Below are 19763 nucleotides of genomic sequence, written 5' to 3'. Positions count from 1 at the left end.
TATACTACAATATTTGCTTTGAGATGATCATGTAAAGTCTTTCAAGATAGAATTTTCCTTTGATTTATAGATTCTTAACATGCTGAAAAAATTAAAATGAGACACTCAATAGTGTTCGTAATTTAAAGAAAATGGTGATCATTTTATAAATTAGCACTAAAAATGAATAACTTTGTACTTTGGCTCAAATTTTAATATACGTAGCACCTACATTTACTAAGATTTTAGTAATTTAAATATTTAAATAAAAAAAATTGAGTCATATCAGTGATTTTGATTGGCCTATTCTATACTGAGACTATCTTTGAATACTTTACAACCATCAATATTTTCTAAAGAGCTTTTTCTCATAGAAATGCCGAATTATTTGAGCAAGAAGAGAGCTTCTATATAGTTATGTAAACCACTAAAATATTTGTGTCAATCTTAATTGCACAGCACACCTCTATTCTAAATTAAAAAAATGAACTTAATAACAAATACAATTTATTAATACAAAGAAAACAAAAGGAGGATTGTTGACATTGAGATGATACCAAGAAACTTTCCATTCCTTATTCCTTTTATTTGATATATGTTGGGTCCATCTTTTAATATTTTACATGTATTTTATGACATTCTTATGCCTGCTTCTTCTACATAATTCTTTGAGATATTTTACAGTCTCCTCAAAGCCAACACACTCCTCTCCATTATCATCTTCACTGGGTTTCCTATTCATAGAACTCTTTCCTCATCCTCTTGGCTTCCTTCAGATTTTGGCTACAGTCCTACTTTCTGTAAGAAGCTTTTTCTAGTCCCTCTAAATCTCATTCTGAGATGTTTTTTGCCTAATTTATCCTTTGTATATCTTACTTTTGTATAGTAGTTTACATGATTATGAATTCCTTGACAACAGGCATTAGCTTTTTCCTTTCTTTTTTATCCACAGCACTTTATACAATGCTTTGCACATAGTCTTGATTTGTTCTATGACTCACTTCCATACATCACTAGAAGAATGTTGGTGTTAAAAATATGTGCCAAAATCTCAGAGAAGGAATAGTCAGTAAAAGAACTTGAAACCATTTCCCAAATGCACACTACCTTATCCATCTTTTGTTCAAATAAGGTCATTCAGTTTGTTCAATTAGGAGAAATTCAATTTAATTATGACCTCAGCCACTTACTATGTGTGCCCCTGGGCAAGTCACTTTAACCTTCCTTGCTTAAGTTTCCTCAACCATAAAACCTAGATGATGATACTAGCACCTTTCTCCCAGAGTTCAGGTGAGATAATTATAAAGCACTTCTCATAGTACTTGGTATATAGTAAATGTTGTATAAAAGTTATAAAGGTTAGCTATTATTTCTTAATTTATTATTACTTGCCATATCTGTTCACAATGTGAGCACTGATGAATATTCCCGGGAATACTTTGGATTGCATTATTTTGAGTGATTATGGATCTCAACTAGGAGTATCTATTGTGCTCTGGGGCTTTTTGAAATCAGTACAGTTTCAACTGCATTTAGGAGAATTTGGAAGATCTTTTTTTTTTTTAGGTTTTTGCAAGGCAAATGGGGTTAAGTGGCTTGCCCAAGGCCACACAGCTAGGTAATTATTAAGTGTCTGAGACCAGATTTGAACCCAGATACTCCTGACTCCAGGGCCGGTGCTCTATCCACTGTGCCACCTAGCCACCGCAAGAACTTCTTTTTCAATCTGAACTCTACTGGATTTCCTGTGACTGATAAATATAGGCCCTCTTCTCTGCCTGACTTCATATTGATAATGCAGTGATTATTACACAAGGTAATTTCTCATGTTATGCCTTTCATATATATATAAGATGTATATGTATATATGCGTGTATATATGTAAATGAGATTCCTTGATGGAAGAATGCTTTCAATGTTACATTTCCTTATAGAATCAAATTCTTTTTTTTTGTATGCAACACATAATTAGCACTATAGGAAAAAAAGGCAATCACATAGTGGAAAGAAGACTTTTTGGAGAGTCCCAGTTCAAATCCCATCTCTAATGCTTACTAGGAAGAATTTGTGGCCTTTTAAGTTTCATTCAGCTCTCTGTCTCTTAACTATGAGCTTAAATGATCAACATCTTTCAGTTAGTGTGATAGAGAAAGTGGGGGTTCTGTGGATTATCTCTGTTTTCTTCAGTCTGTTTTCTTCTATAATACCATTATCAATGATGCCCTCCATTTGTGTAGATTATTTTCTTAAAATTTTTGTCTAGATAATTTTGACATTGATAATTCTTTTATTGGTAATGACAATGATCAAGCAAAGGTGATAATAAAATTCTCAAAATGATTTACTACCACTTGAAAGCATTTTCCAAATCAGCATAAAAAAAGAAATGAAAACCAATAGAACTCTGAGATTTCATCTCAGAGCTAGTAAATTGCCAAAAACAGCAAAGGAGAAAAATACTTTATAGAAAGACAGGCACACTAATACATTGTTGGTGGAGCTGTGAATTAGTAAGGATATTCTGGAAAACATTTTGAAATTTTGGAAAATAAAAAAAGCCTAAAATTTCAGTTTCCCTTCTGTTGTTGCAGCAGCAGCAGCAGCACAAACTAGAAAAGTAGTTAATAGAGATAAATTGATGAAAAATCTCTTTGTTATCTATCATAAATATATTTGTGGGAAAGGATGATTTGATATGTTTATAATATGTAAAACCACAAATTTTCAATTATACTTGATGAAATTGTGATAAAATGTAAAGAGAATAATTATAAATTCAGTTTTATGTGTGTTTTCTTGCTATAATTTTTAGTTCATTCTTTTTTGTAAATTTTATTTTAAATTTCTTCTCATCTATGGAACATAGTGTGATCTGATGATCATTAAATCTGATAGGTCAAAAAGTTGAAGCCTGAGAAAATAGTTTTTGAAATTTTTTCAGTTGTTTCCCACAGTATTTTCTCCTACCAAATTTCTGGAACATTTGTTTCCTGATTCTCTTTTTATTTGTTGATATTTCTTTAGTCTTTTATTCACTTCTCATGACCTACTAGGCATGTATGTTTCTCTGAGCTTTGATGTAGATCCTGTTCTTTTTTCCTACACATTTGCTTATTTGTCGGTTATTTTTGATGATGCAGGCAGAGAGAGCCAGTCTTTGTGTATCCTCAAATGATTACTTCCAGCTTTCTTTTATTTTTAAATTTCATTTCATTACTAATCCATTTATTTATTTGTTTGTTTATTTTGCTGGGGATGCATTTTGTAGGAAAAGTTTCTAGTCAATTAGCAAAATTGTTTATAAGCTATTGTTATTCACAATTTTATTCTGTTCAGTTTTCAGTTTTTTCTTTATGCTGTATTGTTCTGGCAGGTTGATAATTTTTAGCCTTGATTCGTAAATTATTTTTTATAGAAGAAGTTAGATGTTTGGTGAAAATATAATAATGATCAAATGTTTATAAGTTTTTAAAAAATAAACTTTATTGTTATTTACATGAGATATTCGAGTATAAATAGTAGACTAAAGGGAAATTGGTGCTTGTTAAAAATATATATAGTTTAAAACAAGCTAACTGTAGTTTATGAAAGACAAGTTAATAATATGAGGGATTGTTTCAAAGTGTATTTTATATCTAAATGTCAATTTTTCTCTTATGCATTTGCACATTATATTTTCAATTAACTATTGCTTCAGAAAGAACATAATCCAAAAAGAAATTTAACTGCTTCTTATCCCCTGCCTTAAAAAATATTTCAGCTTGAATAGTACCTGTAATTAAGGAAGAAAACTGAGCCCTGGGAGCTAGGTAGGACTTCCAGCTATTGATCTGTGTAAACCCAGCTTACACTGTCAGGGGAGAAACAGTCAACTGCTGAGCTGCTTTGTCACTGACATAAGCTGAGGGAGGATTTTTTTTGTCTATACTGTTTATACACCAGTCTATAGACCTGCTGGCTGGTTGAATTTTAAAGAGTGCGGAGGTTTAAAGACTTGTCCCCTGAGGGATGCTCCTGCCAGTTGGGAAGCGAGCTGAGGCTGTTTCGCAGAAGTTATGTGCATGTGTGTTAGTAGGGATGAAGATAAAAAGGGGGAGGGGTGGGAATTTGAGTAATGACTGGGGAAGCATTGGATTTTATTTGAGTTTCAAAACTGTTATACGATGTATTATAATTTGTATATGTTTTTATTAAAGTGTTGAATTTTAAACATTCATAGGCTTTAAAAATGTGTAGTATGACTCAATATTGAATAAATATTATGCAATATTCACTTCCAGTAAAATCTTTCCACTGTGGCAAACATGATTTTTGTAGTTATTGCATTAAGCAGTCTATAAATAAGAATGATTAGCAAAATGAAAAAAAAAACCTGTCATTTTGTTAAGGATAAGTGGAGAAAAACTAGTGATTAAATATCTTCTTTGATATTAATTTATTAATATTTTACTGTATTAGTAATTTTGAGCAAGTCTAATGTTTGTTTTGATTATTTGTTTGATTATACTGTTATATCCATGGCAAAACTGTTAGCAGGTTCCTCTGAGGATCTTTTTTTCTTTGCTTCTCTTACAAAGGAATTTTCATAAGCAAGATAGCAATATCCTGCTATAAAAGTGACGTGTTGGTTTTTCCCTTTATTCTTTCTGTTTTAGAAAGTTTAAGGTATTTATACACTCTCCCATATACTACAATTGTAGTTTTATGATGGGTCACTTTCAGGTAATATCTTGAAATCGTTTCTTTTTAAAATAAACTGTATTTTGTACTTCAAAACACTAGTTAATTCTCATTATTGTGATTACCCCAAAGTGCAGGCTTTATTGATAGAGAAGTTGGGCATAGATAAGTTTTCAGTATACCACATGTACTTTTTTTTTGCCTTATTGAAATAAACATTAAAACCTCAATCCTTTGCCCTTGATTATTATGTGATCCTGAAAAGATGTTTCAAAATATATACAAATAGAGATGCTTTCAGCTGAGATTTTTTCATTTTAATGAATACATTTTAATTTTTTTATTAAACATCTTAAACAAAAACACAAGATAGAAATATTGTACTATTTAACTCAGTTATCAGCATTATAACTTTTTTAAAAGTGAGATTTGTAAAGAAACTTAGTTTTATAGTTGAACAGTATCAAGGGGTTAACTATGTAAATGCCTTTAAAAAAACCCAATGGAAGATCTTTTTTAAACATTTGACTGTGAAACATGTAGAGTTGTTATACCTCTCAGTAATTCATTCTGCTGCCAACTTCATTCCCCTTTCTCTGCCTGCATTTTAATTGAAACAACATTTATATTTTTGAGCCAGGATCTGTCAGAAGTCCCTGTGGCTAGTCTGTGGTACAAGTAGCAGCAGACGTGGCTTACCCATATGGTGCGGTGCTTCTTGTAAAATCCATATGGCCTTGTTGAAGGGAATCCCAGCGGGGATGTGAAGGGTGTTAATACCCTTCAGGCCAGGCCTTTCCCTCCTGGGGCTTCCATGGCATTGTCTTTGCAATCTGCCAAAGCACAAACATAATTCCTTTTTAATAATCAATTATTTTAAGCTAGGAATTTGTGCTGTAGTTCTTGGGGGGAAATTCTGTATGTATTATGTTAGACTTGATTTTTTAAACAGAAAATATAGCAGAAAATGTTAATTTCAAAATTTGGAAGAAAAATTGATTAAAAATTTGTTTTTTATTTTCATTTATAGGAAGTGCTACAGAGTGTGCCAAAATTCTGTTTCCCTTTTGACATTGAAAGGTATGGTATAATTAACTGAAGTAATTTTAACCTTATAGTAATGTGTCTTAAAAGTTATTTACTATATATATTTTCAGAAAAAAATTTATGTTACTTTATAGTATTTATTCAACAGAACCTGTAAATGAAATAATCAGTATTATGGATTAAGGCACTGAAACTATCAAAATTCCATCTCATTCTGTTTTCTTCTCCACAAACCTGTGTGGAAGTGTTAGTTTTCAATTTCTTCCATTTAACTCCCTTTGTTCTTCAGGAACTTGATGTAAATGCTAGCAGAAATATTTTAATATGCTTTTGATTAGACCCTTAGAATTATGCTTTTGATATAGATCTGTAGATCCTAGTTTTTTTTTCTTCACTTGAACCTAATTGAAAACACCATCATTGTAATATAAAGTTTGAAGATAATTGACTACTAAGAGTAACTTTATGGGAATAATACATTGTACTGGGGAAGAAAAAAAAACCTAGAGGTTTGAAAATCTTCTGTTTTTTGTTCCCTGAACAAATAGTAGCTGAAATAATTATCAGATTAGAATTTCTTCTGAGTATGCCATAGTTCTTGATATAAAAATCAGATCATTTGTTAATTTCTTGTTGACTTGCATACACTGTTATCAAGTTTTTCTGAAAACAATATATTTTAGTGAAGACATGATAGATCGTTAGAACACTTGAGTTTTTCAGGTTTGCTATATCATTGATAAGGCCTTATATTACTAGCTTTAAGAGACTGAATGATTTCTTAAGAAAAACGAAGGAAAAGTTCTGCTGACCAAGTAGATGTTCCCTAAGAAATATCATGGAAAAATGTAAGGAGAAAAACCATGAAATGCAGTTGGGGAAATTGGATATAGATTGTCTTTAATGAAGTTATCTAATTTTTAAAATGCAGACAGTATTCTTTAAATTGTGTAGTATTTGCAGTAGTTAAACCATTGCACCAGGAGTGATAACTTTGCCTTTTAGAATTCATTAAAGGACTTTAAAACCAAAAATCATATATCATGGGTCTATAGTTTTGGAATAAGGAGTCAGGTAAGGTTCTATGACTGCCCTCCAGTGGCAAGAATGCAGTCAGTAATATTTGTGTGTTTTGTGTATATATGTGTGTGTGTATGTGTTACAGATAACATTCCATATATATACATATATATGCGCATATACACTTACACACACACACATATATATATATATATATACATGTGTATATACATATACATACACATATATATGTATATGTATATACACATGTATATGTATGACACAAAATTTCGGACCAAGCTTTTTGCAGTGTACATTGATATAATAAGCATAGCTGTTTATCATGCATATAATTATATAATTCATATCATACATTAGCTTAAATTGTATATAATTGATTTAATTTTCTGTATAAAATGCTGTTAGTCAATTTTTATATACCTGTTCTTTAGTAAGATAGAGTAACTCTGTATGATTTTTAAAATATGGTGATAATAGTTCCTAGGTGTTAGTTTTCATGGGTTGGATTTTTGCTGGACTTTTTTTGTGTCAAAAGAAGCAATTATACTTTTTGAAGTTGGAGAGTTTTCTTTCTATAATCCTTGAGATATTAATGAAAGAAAAATCAGCATTCCTTTAAACTCTTCATGCACAATGAGATGTCACTTTTAGATGTAAAAGAAGGCTGCAGAAATTTGGCTAAAAATTGAATATTCCACTGGTTACTCATTAATTACTAGTTAATTAGGGACTTGACAGATTAAATGACTATTGGTACAATGCTCCAATTAATCTGTGCTGCTACTCCTCTCATCAATGTAAATTGAAATACTTCTATTAGGAGGAAAAAACCCTTCTGCCATCCCAAACATTTGATGAGTCTTTTAAAAAACCAAACAACAAAGCAAACATGGACTTTTTGTTAGAGACTAGATGTATACATTAGACCTATACTTGAATAAAGTTTTACTCTGATGCTTTTTTGTGGAGTGGAATTGATCCTGGGTTCTTAAAGGCAACTTTTAGAAATATGAAGTTTTCTTGAATAGAATTGTTTCAAGTACCAGCATTGTGGGAATTATTTGAAACTGGAAAATCAAATTTGTGGAAAACCAAAAACCATTTTCTTGGTTTTGTGTTTAGGATAGAAATAGAAGTAAAAATTGAAAAAGCAAGCAAACAACAAGCAAGCAAACAAACAGAAAACAATTTCAGAAATCTTTGTCAAAGAATAGAAAGAACACTAAAAACTTTAAATATTCTTCAGGAAATGAAAATAATACTTTTAGAATACCATCAGCAGAACATGTACTTGACATTTTAATGTTAGTTCCAATTTAGTTGTATTATTTTTAAACCACTCACTATTTCCTGATCAAGCTCAGCAAGCATTTCTTAATTCCCGAATATATACAAGACTTGGGACTTTCAGCCAAGATGGTGTAGAGGACCAGGAATTTTTTTTTTTAGATTTTTGCAAGACAATGGGATTAAGTGGCTTACCCAAGGCCACACAGCTATGTAATTATTAAGTGTCTGAGACTGGATGTGAACTCAGGTACTCCTGACTCCAGGGCCAGTGCTCTATCCACTGCGCCACCTAGCCACCCCATGGACCAGGGATTTTCTTAAGCTCTCCAGGGTTTTCCTCAGAAACAATATTAAGGCTCATTACTGATTTCAGAGCTACAGAGGCCATAAAAGACCAGAGTAGAACACCTTCCAGCAAGGTCTGTCCCAGGGGAACATGAGGATATTCAATGCCTGGATGACTGGTTGAGGAGGGGATGAATATGGGTTCTCAGCTGTACAGGAGATTTCCAAAGGTAGAAGCTCGAACTTGGTGGGTCAGCTCTACATCATGTGGACTGACAGAGCTCTGGTGCAGATGCCCTGGACCCCTATTTGGCCAGTGCTGCTGGAATGGGTAGCCCAACTCAGATAGCAAGCCCTTGATGTACCCATATGGGTGGGTGGGTGGTCTGCCCAAGCTACTGGCATTCCTGTATAGGGTATCCAGAGGCAGCTGCAGGTGTTCCCACTGTTCTCAGCCCAGGGAGGAGGAAACTGGAGTCCCCAACACAGAGTCCAGAGAGAAAGCCACTTGAATTCCTTATCAGTTGGTCCAGTGACCCCCTTGTAGGTCTTAACACCAATGGCCCTAGGCCAGTAAGCAAGTCTTTATGGTTCCCAACATCATAGGTCTATGAGCTGGCCTCTCCCCCAACACAACTCTGGAATAGTGCCCACTAACAAATCTCAAAATGAATAAGAAAGGTCAAACAAAAACAGGGTCTATTGAAAATTACCTTGGAGATAAGGATGACCAATATACTCTCAGAAAAGGATAGTGTATGAATTGGTCTCCAACCCAGAAAGACTTCTTGTAGGAGCTCAAAAAAGATTTTAAAATATTAAATGGAAAAATTGGGAAAAGAAATGCCAGAAAAATTTAACATCTTGCAATTAGAAGTGACAGAAGAAAACCAATCCTGCAAAAATACAATTGGGCAGATGAAAAATAAAATGGATCAAATGGAAAAGGAGATATAAAAGCTAATTGAAGGGGGAAAAAAAAAACTTGAAGGACTTGGCCCCATGGAAGCTAATGGCTCCCTGAGACACCAGGAATATGTTAAATAAAATTGAAAAAAAATGAAAAATAGAAGAAAATGTAAAATATCTCATTGATAAAACAAGTGACCTGGAAAATAGATCCAGGGAAGATAATTTAAGAATTATTGAACTAGCTGAAAGTCATGATCAAAAAAAGTTCCTAGATAACATTTTCAGGAAATCATCAAGAGGAAACTGCCCTGATATCCTGGAACCAAAGCACAAAATAATCATTGAAAGAATCCACCAATTACTTTTAGAAAGAAATTCCAAAATCAAAATGCCAAACAATATTGTAACCAAATCCCAGAATCATCAAATCAAGGAGAAAATCCTGTAGGTAACTGAAAAGAAGCAATTCAAATACCAAGGAACCACAATCAAGATTACACAGAAACTGGCTTCATCAACAATAAAGGATTGAGAGACCTGGAAAATGATATTCTGCAGGGCATAGAGTTTGGATTACAACCAAGAGTCAACTGCTCAGCAAAATTGAGCAAACTTTTTCAGGGGAAAATATGGATAGTTAGCAAAATAGATGACTTTCAAATTTTGCTGGTGAAAAGATCAGAACTGAACAGAAAAGTTAATCTTCAAACAGGAGACAAGAAATACATGAAAAGTTAATGGGGAAGATTAAAATTTTTATTTACAAGGGAGAAAGATTCTCATAACTATTGAAAATTATTTATGCTTTTAGAAGGAGTATACTTAGGTGCTGAGGGTATGGACATAAGTTGATTTTTATGGTATGAGATAAAAAAATTATGACATAAAAAGGGGGAGGACTTGTATTGATAGGAGAAAGGGGGAGGAAGAATGGAGTAAATTGCAACACATGAAGAGAAGTACTTGAATCTTATTCTCATTGGATTTGCCTCAAAAGAGAAAATAACACAAAACCTCAATTGGGTTTAGAAATTTATCTTATGTTTCAGGTATTATGAGGGGAAAGGGGGGAAGAAGGGAAAGAGTAGCTGATAGGAGGGAAGCAAGAAGGAAAAAGGAAGGGTGACTGATAGAAGACGGGACAGTCTGAAGGAAGTGATATTCAGAAGAAAATACTGATGAGGAGGGATGGGTGAAAGAGGAAAAAATGTATAAAAGGAGGGGAGAAAGCATGGAGGATGAATTAGTTTTTATATCTATGAATAAGTTATTATATCTGTGAATATGAATGGGATTAACTCTCCCATAAAATGGAAGGAAATAGTTGAGTGAATTAAAAACCGGAATCTTATAATATTCTGTTTACAATAAATACATTTGGTACAGAGAGATACACATATCCTAAAAGTAAAAGGCTATAGCAGAATATATTATGCTTCAACTGAAGTGAAAGTAGCAGGGGTTAGAAATCCTTATCTCAGAGAAAGCAATTGCAAAAATAGATCTCATTAAAAGGGAAACTATTTCTCTTTTGCAATTTCCTTGGCAAAGACGCTGGAGTGGTTGGCCATTTCCTTCTCCAGCTCATTTTATAGATGAGGAAACTAAGGCACAGTTAAGTGACTTGCATAGAGTCATACAACTAGTATCTGAGGCAGCCATTTTAACTCAGGTTTTTCTGTATCTAGACTTAGTCCTTCATCCACTGCTTATCCTTTTTTTTAGAACATGATCTCATGAGTAGAATATTTTGGAGAAAGCCGGTAAAAAGTCCTATATAACAGAGACAAATTGTAGAAATTTAATGACCCCAGTCCTATTCGTCACATATGCTTCTTCATCCTTTGTTTCTTTCCTTCATTCAGTTCTTTCCTTTAACGTCATCTCTGTCTAGGCTATCTTTACCCTTCATTGAACCAGTTGAGATCTTCATTCATCTTTCTACCCATATACTGTAGTTAATCTTACAACTGTTAATCTTCACAACACTGGCTGTGTTTATTCCTCTTCACATGAATCTTATCGAAGATAACTGTACAAAAAGAGTGTTCTAGCAAATGTTTAAGAAGTGACTATCCTGGGGCCAGCTAGGTGGTACAGTGAATAGACCACTGGTCCTGGAGTCAGGAGGAGCTGAGTTCAAAGGCAGCCTCAGACAATTAATAATACCTAGTTCTGTGGTATTGGACAAATCATTTAATCCTTGTACAAAGGCTGGTAAAAACCAAAAATAGAAAATAAAAAAGTGGCTGTCCTGGGCGGGAGGGGGGGATGTGCGTATACATATATATATATATATATATATATATATATTTTTTTTTTTTTTAAATGTTATTTCATTTTATTTTTTCAATTACATGCAAAGATAGTTTCCAACATTTATCTTTATTGTGAACTTTTGAGTTACAATTTTTCTACCTCCCTCTATTCCCTCCCCATGAAAATGAATAATCTGATATAGATTATACATGTATAACTATGTTAAACATATTTCCGTACTAATCAAGTGAAAGAAGTATCAGAAGAAGAAAGGAAAAACCATGAGAAGGAGAAAAAACAAAAATATAAAGTAAATTTAAAAAATTGAAAATAGTGTGCTTTGATTTGCATTCAGTCACCATATTTTTTCTTCTAGATGTGGATGAACGTTTTCCATCATAAGCCTTTAGAATTGTCTTTGATCATTGTACTGCTGATAGGAGCTATGTCTTTTATAGTTGTTGATCACACAACCTGACTGTTAATATGTACAATATTCTCCTAGTTCTGCCTAATCCCACTCCTCATCAATTCATATAAGGCTTCCCAAGTAATTTGTTCAGCCATTCCCCAATTGATGGGCATTGCCTCAATTTCCAATCTCTTGCTGCCAGAAAAGGTCCTTTTCCTTTTTGCTTTTTATCTCTTATGAAATGCAGAACTAGTGGTGACATTGCTAGATCAAAAGGTATGCCTGGTTTTCATATACTTACAAATTACTCTACAGAATGGTTGAATACTTTCACATCTCAACTTTGTGTTTCTTTCATTTTCCCTACATCCTCTAACATCTGTCATTTTCAACCTACACTAAGTTTTAAAATTTAACCTGAATTATTATTTTTCCATCACTTTGTAAAGTCTACAGTCCCTGACTTGTAGCATTTGCAATTTCACATTAAGAATATATCTTTAGGCTCTTATGAGACAGTTTGAGCTGGCTTAAGTACACCCTGTCTTCTGCATATACTGCCCATGTATGCATATAATCTCCACTGGATCCTCACTGTGGATTTTTTAGAACTTTCCATTTTTCCTTAAACCTCATATAGCTCTTTCACTGCCCCCCCCCAATATTTTTGCCAAGAAATTTGATACAACAGTGTAAAAATTCAGTGAGATCCATTTTTCCCCCCTCCTCTTCATCTCACATTACTTAGCTATATTCTTTTCATCTCAGGCCTTCATGTTGCCAAGGTAGACTGCTCAACAAGCACAAGTAATATCATTCTATTTTGTCTACTTTATCATTTTTGACTACTTTTATTTACTTTCTTTCATTAATATGCAAGGTCTTCTGTGTACAACCTACTTCCTTGCTGCCTACAAGTATAATTACTCAGTTGATTGGTTTAACTCCTGTAGCTATCATCCTAAATTTTTACTTCCTTATTTAAATAAACTTTTCAAGAGGATCATTTCCAATCAACTCCTATTTCTCTTCTTTTAAAATTATACATCTGATTTTCATTCTCATCTTTCAATTGAAATTGTTCTCTCTAAAGTTGCATTGACATATTTTTTTTTTGAAAAAGAATTTGGATTCTATACCATTGGGTGCATGCGTTTATAGTATTGAAATTACTTTATTGTCTATGGCACCTTTCAGGAGGATATAGATTCTTCCTTATCTCTTTTAATGCTATCTGTTTTTTATATTATTTTTTATTTTTAAAGATTTTATTTGAGTTTTGAGTTTTCCAATTTTTCTCCCATTCTTACTTTCCTCCCCCACTTCCCCATGGAAAGCAATCTGTCAGGCTTTATTTTTTTTCCATGTTGTACATTGATCCAAATTGAATGTGATGAGAGAGAAATCACATCCTTAAGGAAGAAACAGGGAGGCCCTGCGGGCTGCGGGAGGATCGGAGCAAGGACGGGAGTGGGGCCGGGACCATGGCGGCCAGGGCTCCGGCGCTGCTACTGCTGCGCGGGAGCTGGGGGGCGCTGAGGGCCTGGGGGCTGCTGGAGCCACCACAGCCCAGTGCTCTCTGTGGATTGGAATGGTTTATGAAAGACTATACTTTATCTAATGCTCCAAAGAAGCCTTTGACTGCATACATTCAAAGAGATAATAAAGAAGCTTGCTGAAGCTTGGAGGGAGCTTCCAGAATCACAGAAGAAAGTATATGAAGAGGCCACCAAGGCAGATTTTAAAGTATACAAAGAGGAGGTCTCTAAATATAAAGCAGAGCTTAATCCTGAGGAGAAAAAAAGTTTGAAAGAAGAAAAGCGTTGAAAAAGGGCTAGAAAAGAAATAATAAAGAAAAAAAGGGTGTTAACTGTCTTTGGAAAGCCCAAAAAACCTCATTCAGGTTATAATATTTTTATTTCTGAACACTTTAAGGAAGCAAAAGTACTTTCATCACAGGAGATGATGAAGGTTTTAAATGAAGAGTGGAAAGCTCTGTCATTATCTTGGAAGCAGGTATATATGCAGCTTGCTCAAGATGATGAAATTCGTTATGCAAATGAAATTAAATCGTGGGAAGAAAAAATGCTTGAAATTGGAAGAGAAGATCTTTTACGTTTTAGAAGGCTAAAAGCCAAAATTGGAAAACACCTTGAAGAAATCTATTGATGTTTGCATCTTCATAATGAATATGATAAATACTGAAGGAACCAATCAGGTTTCACTATATCGGACTGGCAAAATTTCTAAGAATGATGTTCGTGAACATTTTATATTGATCTCTTTTTGTTAACGCACGGACTTTAAAGCACGGACTTCAGCCAGTATAGTGACATATTTTTTATTAGCACCTAGTTATGGATACTCTGCTGGTATATACTCAGTCGACGTTCAGACAGAATTTGCTTTTGGTACTACTGAATGCCAAAAAAAAATTCATCTAGGTATAAGAGAGTTTAATTTTACCCTTGGCTAAAGGTAAATCAAACTGTGAAATATTTTTGATACTGGATGATGACAAGAAAGTAGTCTTGTTTCCTAATGAGGAAATAAGTATTTGCTTTTCTCAAATTGTCTTAAATTATAAAAGGCACAGTGGTCTAAACTATCACTGTAGTGTATTTTTAACTGGCCTGGGTAAATTTCAATACTTAGGCAGGTTCTAATTCCTAGGTAATACTAGCTTATGTAGTATTCAGAGATGACGAGTAGACACACATAGAATTGCTGATTTCATTTATGACTTTTTAAAACAAACCACTGAAGGATATTTGTAAATGTTTCCGTCCATCCTTTTTTTTTGTAAAGTAAAAGATTATGCCAACTCTGTGCACATTTGTGTTTATATCACAGAGAATAAAATCTTCTAATCCATTCTAAAAAAAAAGGAAGAAACAAAAAGTATAAGAGATTAAAAAAATCAGACAATAAGATATGTTTTTTTCCTAAATTAAAGGGAATAACCTTTGAAATTTGTTCAAATTCCACAGCTCTTTATCAGGATACAGATGTACAGATGGTAATCTCCATTGCAGACAGCCCAAAATTGTTCCCAGTTGTTGCACTGATGGAGTGAGCAAGTCCTTCAAGGTTGATCATCACCACTCCCATGTTGCTGTTAAGGTGTATAGTGTTTTTCTGGTTCTGCTCATCTCACTCAGAATAAGTTCATGCAAATCCCTCCAGTCTTCCCTGAATTCTCATCCCTCATGGTTTCTGATAGAACAGTAGTGTTCCATGACTTACATATACCACAGTTTGCTAAGCCATTCCCCAATTGAAGGACATTTATTTGATTTCCAATTCTTTGCCACCACAAACAGGGATGCTATGAATATTTTTGTACAAATGATGTTTTTACCCTTTTTCATCATCTCCTCAGGGCATAGACCCAGTAGTGGTATTGCTGGATCAAAGGGTATGCAAATTTTTGTTGCCCTTTGGGCGTAGTTCCAAATTTCTCTCCAGAAAGTTTGGATGAATTCGTAGCTCCACCAACAGTGTAATATTGTCCCAGATTTCCCACAACCCTTTCAACAATGAACATTATCCTTTCTGGTCATATTGGCCAGTCTGAGAGGTGTGAAGTGGTACCTCAGAGAAGCTTTGATTTTCATTTCTCTAATAATTAATGATTTAGATCAATTTCTCATGCAGCTATGGATTGCTTTGATCTCCTCATCTGTAAATTGCCTTTGCATATCCTTTTACCATTTGTCAATTGGGGGAATGGCATTTTAAAAAAAAATATGACTCAGTTCTTTGTATATTTTAGAAATGAGTCCTTTGTCAGAATCATTAGTTGGAAAGATTGTTTCCCAATTTGTTACATTTCTTTTGATCTTGGTTGCAGTGGTTTTATCTGTGCAAAAGCTTTTTAATTTAATGTAATCTAGTTTGTTTTTGGTGATATTCTCCTTCTATTCCTTAGTCATAAACTGGATTCCCTTTCCATAGATCTGACAGGTAACCTAGTCCTTGATCTTCTAATTTGCTTATAGTATTGTTTTTTTAATGTCTGAATCCTGTAACCATTTGGATCTTATATTGGTAAAGGGTGTTAGGTGTTGTTCTAATCTAAATTTCTTCCATACTAACTTCCAATTTTCCCAGCAGTTTTTATCAGAGATAGTTTTTATCCCAGTAGCTGGACTCTTTGGGTTTATCAAACAGATTACTATAATCGTTTCCTGCTATGGCAACTAGTCTGTTCCATTGATCCACCACTCTATTTCTTAACCAATACCAGCTGGTTTTGATGACTATGCTTTATAATATAATTTTAGATCAGGTAGGGCTAAACCCCCTTCTTTTGCACTTTTTTCATTAAATTACTGGACATTTTTGACTTTTTATTTCTTCAGATGAATTTACTTACAATTTTTTTCTCACTCATTAAAGTAATTTTTTTTGGAATTTTGATTGATAGGGCACTAAACAGGTAGTTTAGCTTTGGTAGAATTGTCCTTTTTATTATATTAGCTCTACCTATCCATGACCAGTTGATATTTGCCCAGTTATTTAAATCTGATTTAATTTGTGTGAGAAGTGTTTTATAATTGTTTTCAAAAAGTTTCTGAGTCTGTCTTGTCAAATAGAGTCCCAGGTATTTTATATTGTCTGAGGTTACTTTGAATGATAGTTCTCTTTCTAGTTCTTCCTGCTGTATCTTGCTAGTCATATATAGAAAAGTTGAGGATTTATGAGGGTTTACTTTATACCCTGCAACTTTGCTAAAATTGCTAATTGTTTCCAGTAGTTTTTTGGTAGACCATCATTCTATCTGCTAAGAGTGAGAGTTTTGTCTCTTCCTTCCCAATTCTAATTCCTTCAATTTCTTTTTCTACTCTCATTGCTGAAGCTAACATTTCTAGTATAATATTGAACAGTAGTGGTGATAATGAGCACCCTTTTTTCACCCCTGATCTTATTGGGAATGCCTCTAGCCTCTCCCCATTGAATATAATGCTTGTTGATAGTTTCAGATGGATACTGCTAATTATTCTAAGGAACAGTCCATTTATTCTTACACTCTCTAGTGTTTTTAGTAGGAATGGATGCTGTATTTTGTCAAAAGCTTTTTCAGCATCTATTGGTATGATCAAATAATTTCTGATAGGTTTGTTGTTGATATAATTGAGTATACTAACAGTTTTCCTAATATTGAACCAACCCTGTATTCCTGGGATAAATCCTACTTGGTCATAATGTATTATCCTGTTGATAACTTGTTGTAATCGTTTTGCTAAGATTTTATTTAAGATTTTTGCATCTATATTCATTAGTGAGATAGATGTATAATTTTCTTTCTCTGTTTTAACTCTTCTTGGTTTTGGTATCAGCACCATATTTGTTTCATAGAAAGAGTTAGGGAGAGTTCCATCTTTCCCTATTTTTCCTGAAGAGTTAATATAGAATTGGAACCAATTGTTCCTTAAATGTTTGATAGAATTCAGTTGTGAATCCCTCAGGCCCTGGAGATTTGTTCTTGGGTGTTCAATGATGGCTTGTTGAATTTATTTTTCTGAGACGGGATTTTTTACGTATTTAATCTCCTCTTCATTTAACCTGGGCAACTTATATTTTTGTAAATATTCATCCATTTCACTTAGATTATCAGATTTATTGGCATAGAGTTGGGCAAAATAATTTCGAGTTATTACTTTTATTTCCTCCGCATTGGTGGTGAGTTTACCTTTTACATTTATGATACTAGCAGTTTGGTTTTTTCTTTTTTTTTATCAAATTGACAGAGGTTTATCAATTTTATTGTTTTTTTATAATACCAAATTTTGGTTTTATTTATTAATTCTATAGTTTTTTGCTTTTGCTTTTATTAATTTCTCCTTTAATTTTTAGAATTTCTAATTTGGTATTCAATTGGGGATTTTTGCTTTGTTCTTTCTCTAATATTTTTAGTTGCATATTTAGTTCAATTGCTTTCATCTTTCTCTAATTTATTCATATAAACATTTAAAGCTATAATATATCCCCTGAGAGTCACTTTGAGTGAATCTCATAGGTTTTGGCATGTTGTTTCATTATTGTCATTTATCTAGGATAAAATGGTTAATTCTTTCTATAATTTGATTTTTGGTCCACTCATTCTTTAAAATGAGGTTATTCAGTTTCCAATTGGTTCTGGGTCTGTATCTTCTTGGTCCAATATTGCATATGACTTTTATTGCATTATGATTTGACAAAGATGTATTCACTATTTCTGCCTTTCTGCAGTTGATCATTAGGTTTTTATGTCTTAGTATACATGGTCAAATTTTGTATAAGTTCCATGTACTGCAGAGAAAACGGTATATTCCTTTCTATCCCCATTCAGTTTCCTCCATATATCTACCATATCTAGTTTTTCTAACAATCTATTTACCTCCTTAACTTCTTTCTTGTTTGTTTTATGATTCGATTTATCTAGATCTGATAGCGGGAGTTTGAGGTCTCCCACTAGAGTTTTGCTGGCTATGTCTTCCTGTACTTCTTTCATCTTCTCCTCTAAGAATTTGGATGCTATCCCATTGGCTTAATATTTATATTCAGTACTGAAATAACTTTATTGTCTATGGTACTTTTTAGGAGGATAAAGTTTCATTCCTTATCTCCTTTAAGGCTATCTATTTTCCCAGCAGCTTTGTCTGAGATGGATTTGCTACCCCTGCTTTTTTTCACTTCAGCTGAAGCAAAATATATTTTGCTCCCACCTTTTACCTTTACTCATATGTATTTTTCTGCCTCAAATGAGTTTCTTGTAAGCAGCATGTTGTAGAATTCTGTTTTTTAATCCACTCTGCTATTCGCTTACATTTTAAAGGGAGAGTTCATCCCATTCACATTCAAAGTTATGATTATTAATTTTTATTGCCTTCCATGCTATCTTCCCTCTGCTTGTATTTTCCCCTCCCCCCTTATCTGTATTCCCCAGTATTTTGTTTCTGAATATCACTTCCTTCAGTGTGTTTGCCCTCCTCTATCACCCCCTCCCCTTTTTTGCTTTTCCCTTCCCTTCCTTTTGTGAGTTCCCCTTTTTCACCATTCCCCCTCCCTTTCCTCTTGCCCCACTCCCTTTTTCCCCTTTTAATACTTGAAAAGTTAGATGTTTTTTTAAGTTATCTAAGTATGTGTAAGTTGACTTGAAGCCAAGTCTGATGACAAGATTCAGGTGTTTCTCATCGCCTCCTTTTTTCCCCTCTATTACTATAGGTATTTTGTACCTCTTAGTGTAATGAGATTTACCCCATTTAATACCCTCTATCGTCCTGTCTTCTTCCTGTCCCCCTTTTTAAAGAGGTAGTGTTTTAAAATCATTCTTTCTGAGTCATAGAAAATTCTGAGTATCCATTACTTCTAGCTAAGTACATTCTATCTAATAGAGTTAAAATTCTTGAGAGTTATTAGAATCTTTCTCCCAAGTGGGGTTAAATCCCATTTGCATCCCATTGGATAGCAGTCTCATGGATAGGTCATGAATGTCCATCTCTTCTGGCTAGGTATATTCTCTCTGTTTGAGTTACAATTCTCAAGATTTGTGAGAATCTTTTTCCCCATGCTGGGATATAGCCAATTTTAACTTATTGGATAGCAGTATTTTTTTCTTGTACTGCCCCCCCCCCCTTTTTACCTTTTCATGTGTCTCTTGAACATCCAATTTGATGTCTAAATCTTCTATTTACCTCTGGGACTTTCATCAGGAATTTGTGGAATTCTTCCATTTCCTAAATGTCCATTTTTTTCTGTGGAAGAGAAGGCTCAGATTTGTGGGATAGTGGATTCTTGGCTGCATTCCAAGCTCCCTTGTTCTTTGAAATATTGTTCCAGGCCCTTTGATCTCTTAATGTTAATGCAGCCAGGT

General features: G+C 33.7%; 1 protein-coding gene and 1 pseudogene across 3 annotated transcripts in view; both read left to right on the top strand.

Annotated features, from left to right (window-relative positions):
- Positions 1-19763, top strand: part of DENND1B (DENN domain containing 1B) — a 365288-nt gene that overhangs the window by 126922 nt on the left and 218603 nt on the right. For all 3 annotated transcript variants that reach the window (XM_074222288.1, XM_074222287.1, XM_074222286.1), the window contains exon 4: positions 5690-5739. In XM_074222288.1, the coding sequence (XP_074078389.1) occupies positions 5690-5739 (50 nt within the window). The remainder of the gene's footprint in view (positions 1-5689; positions 5740-19763) is intronic.
- On the top strand, positions 13390-17755 carry LOC141512924 (transcription factor A, mitochondrial pseudogene; annotated as a pseudogene).

This window comes from Macrotis lagotis, chromosome 2 (assembly GCF_037893015.1).
Source record: "Macrotis lagotis isolate mMagLag1 chromosome 2, bilby.v1.9.chrom.fasta, whole genome shotgun sequence".
Classification (NCBI taxonomy): Eukaryota; Metazoa; Chordata; class Mammalia; order Peramelemorphia; family Peramelidae; genus Macrotis; species Macrotis lagotis.
Note: the sequence above shows the minus strand (reverse complement) of the source record. Positions and strands in the feature narration are given on the sequence as shown.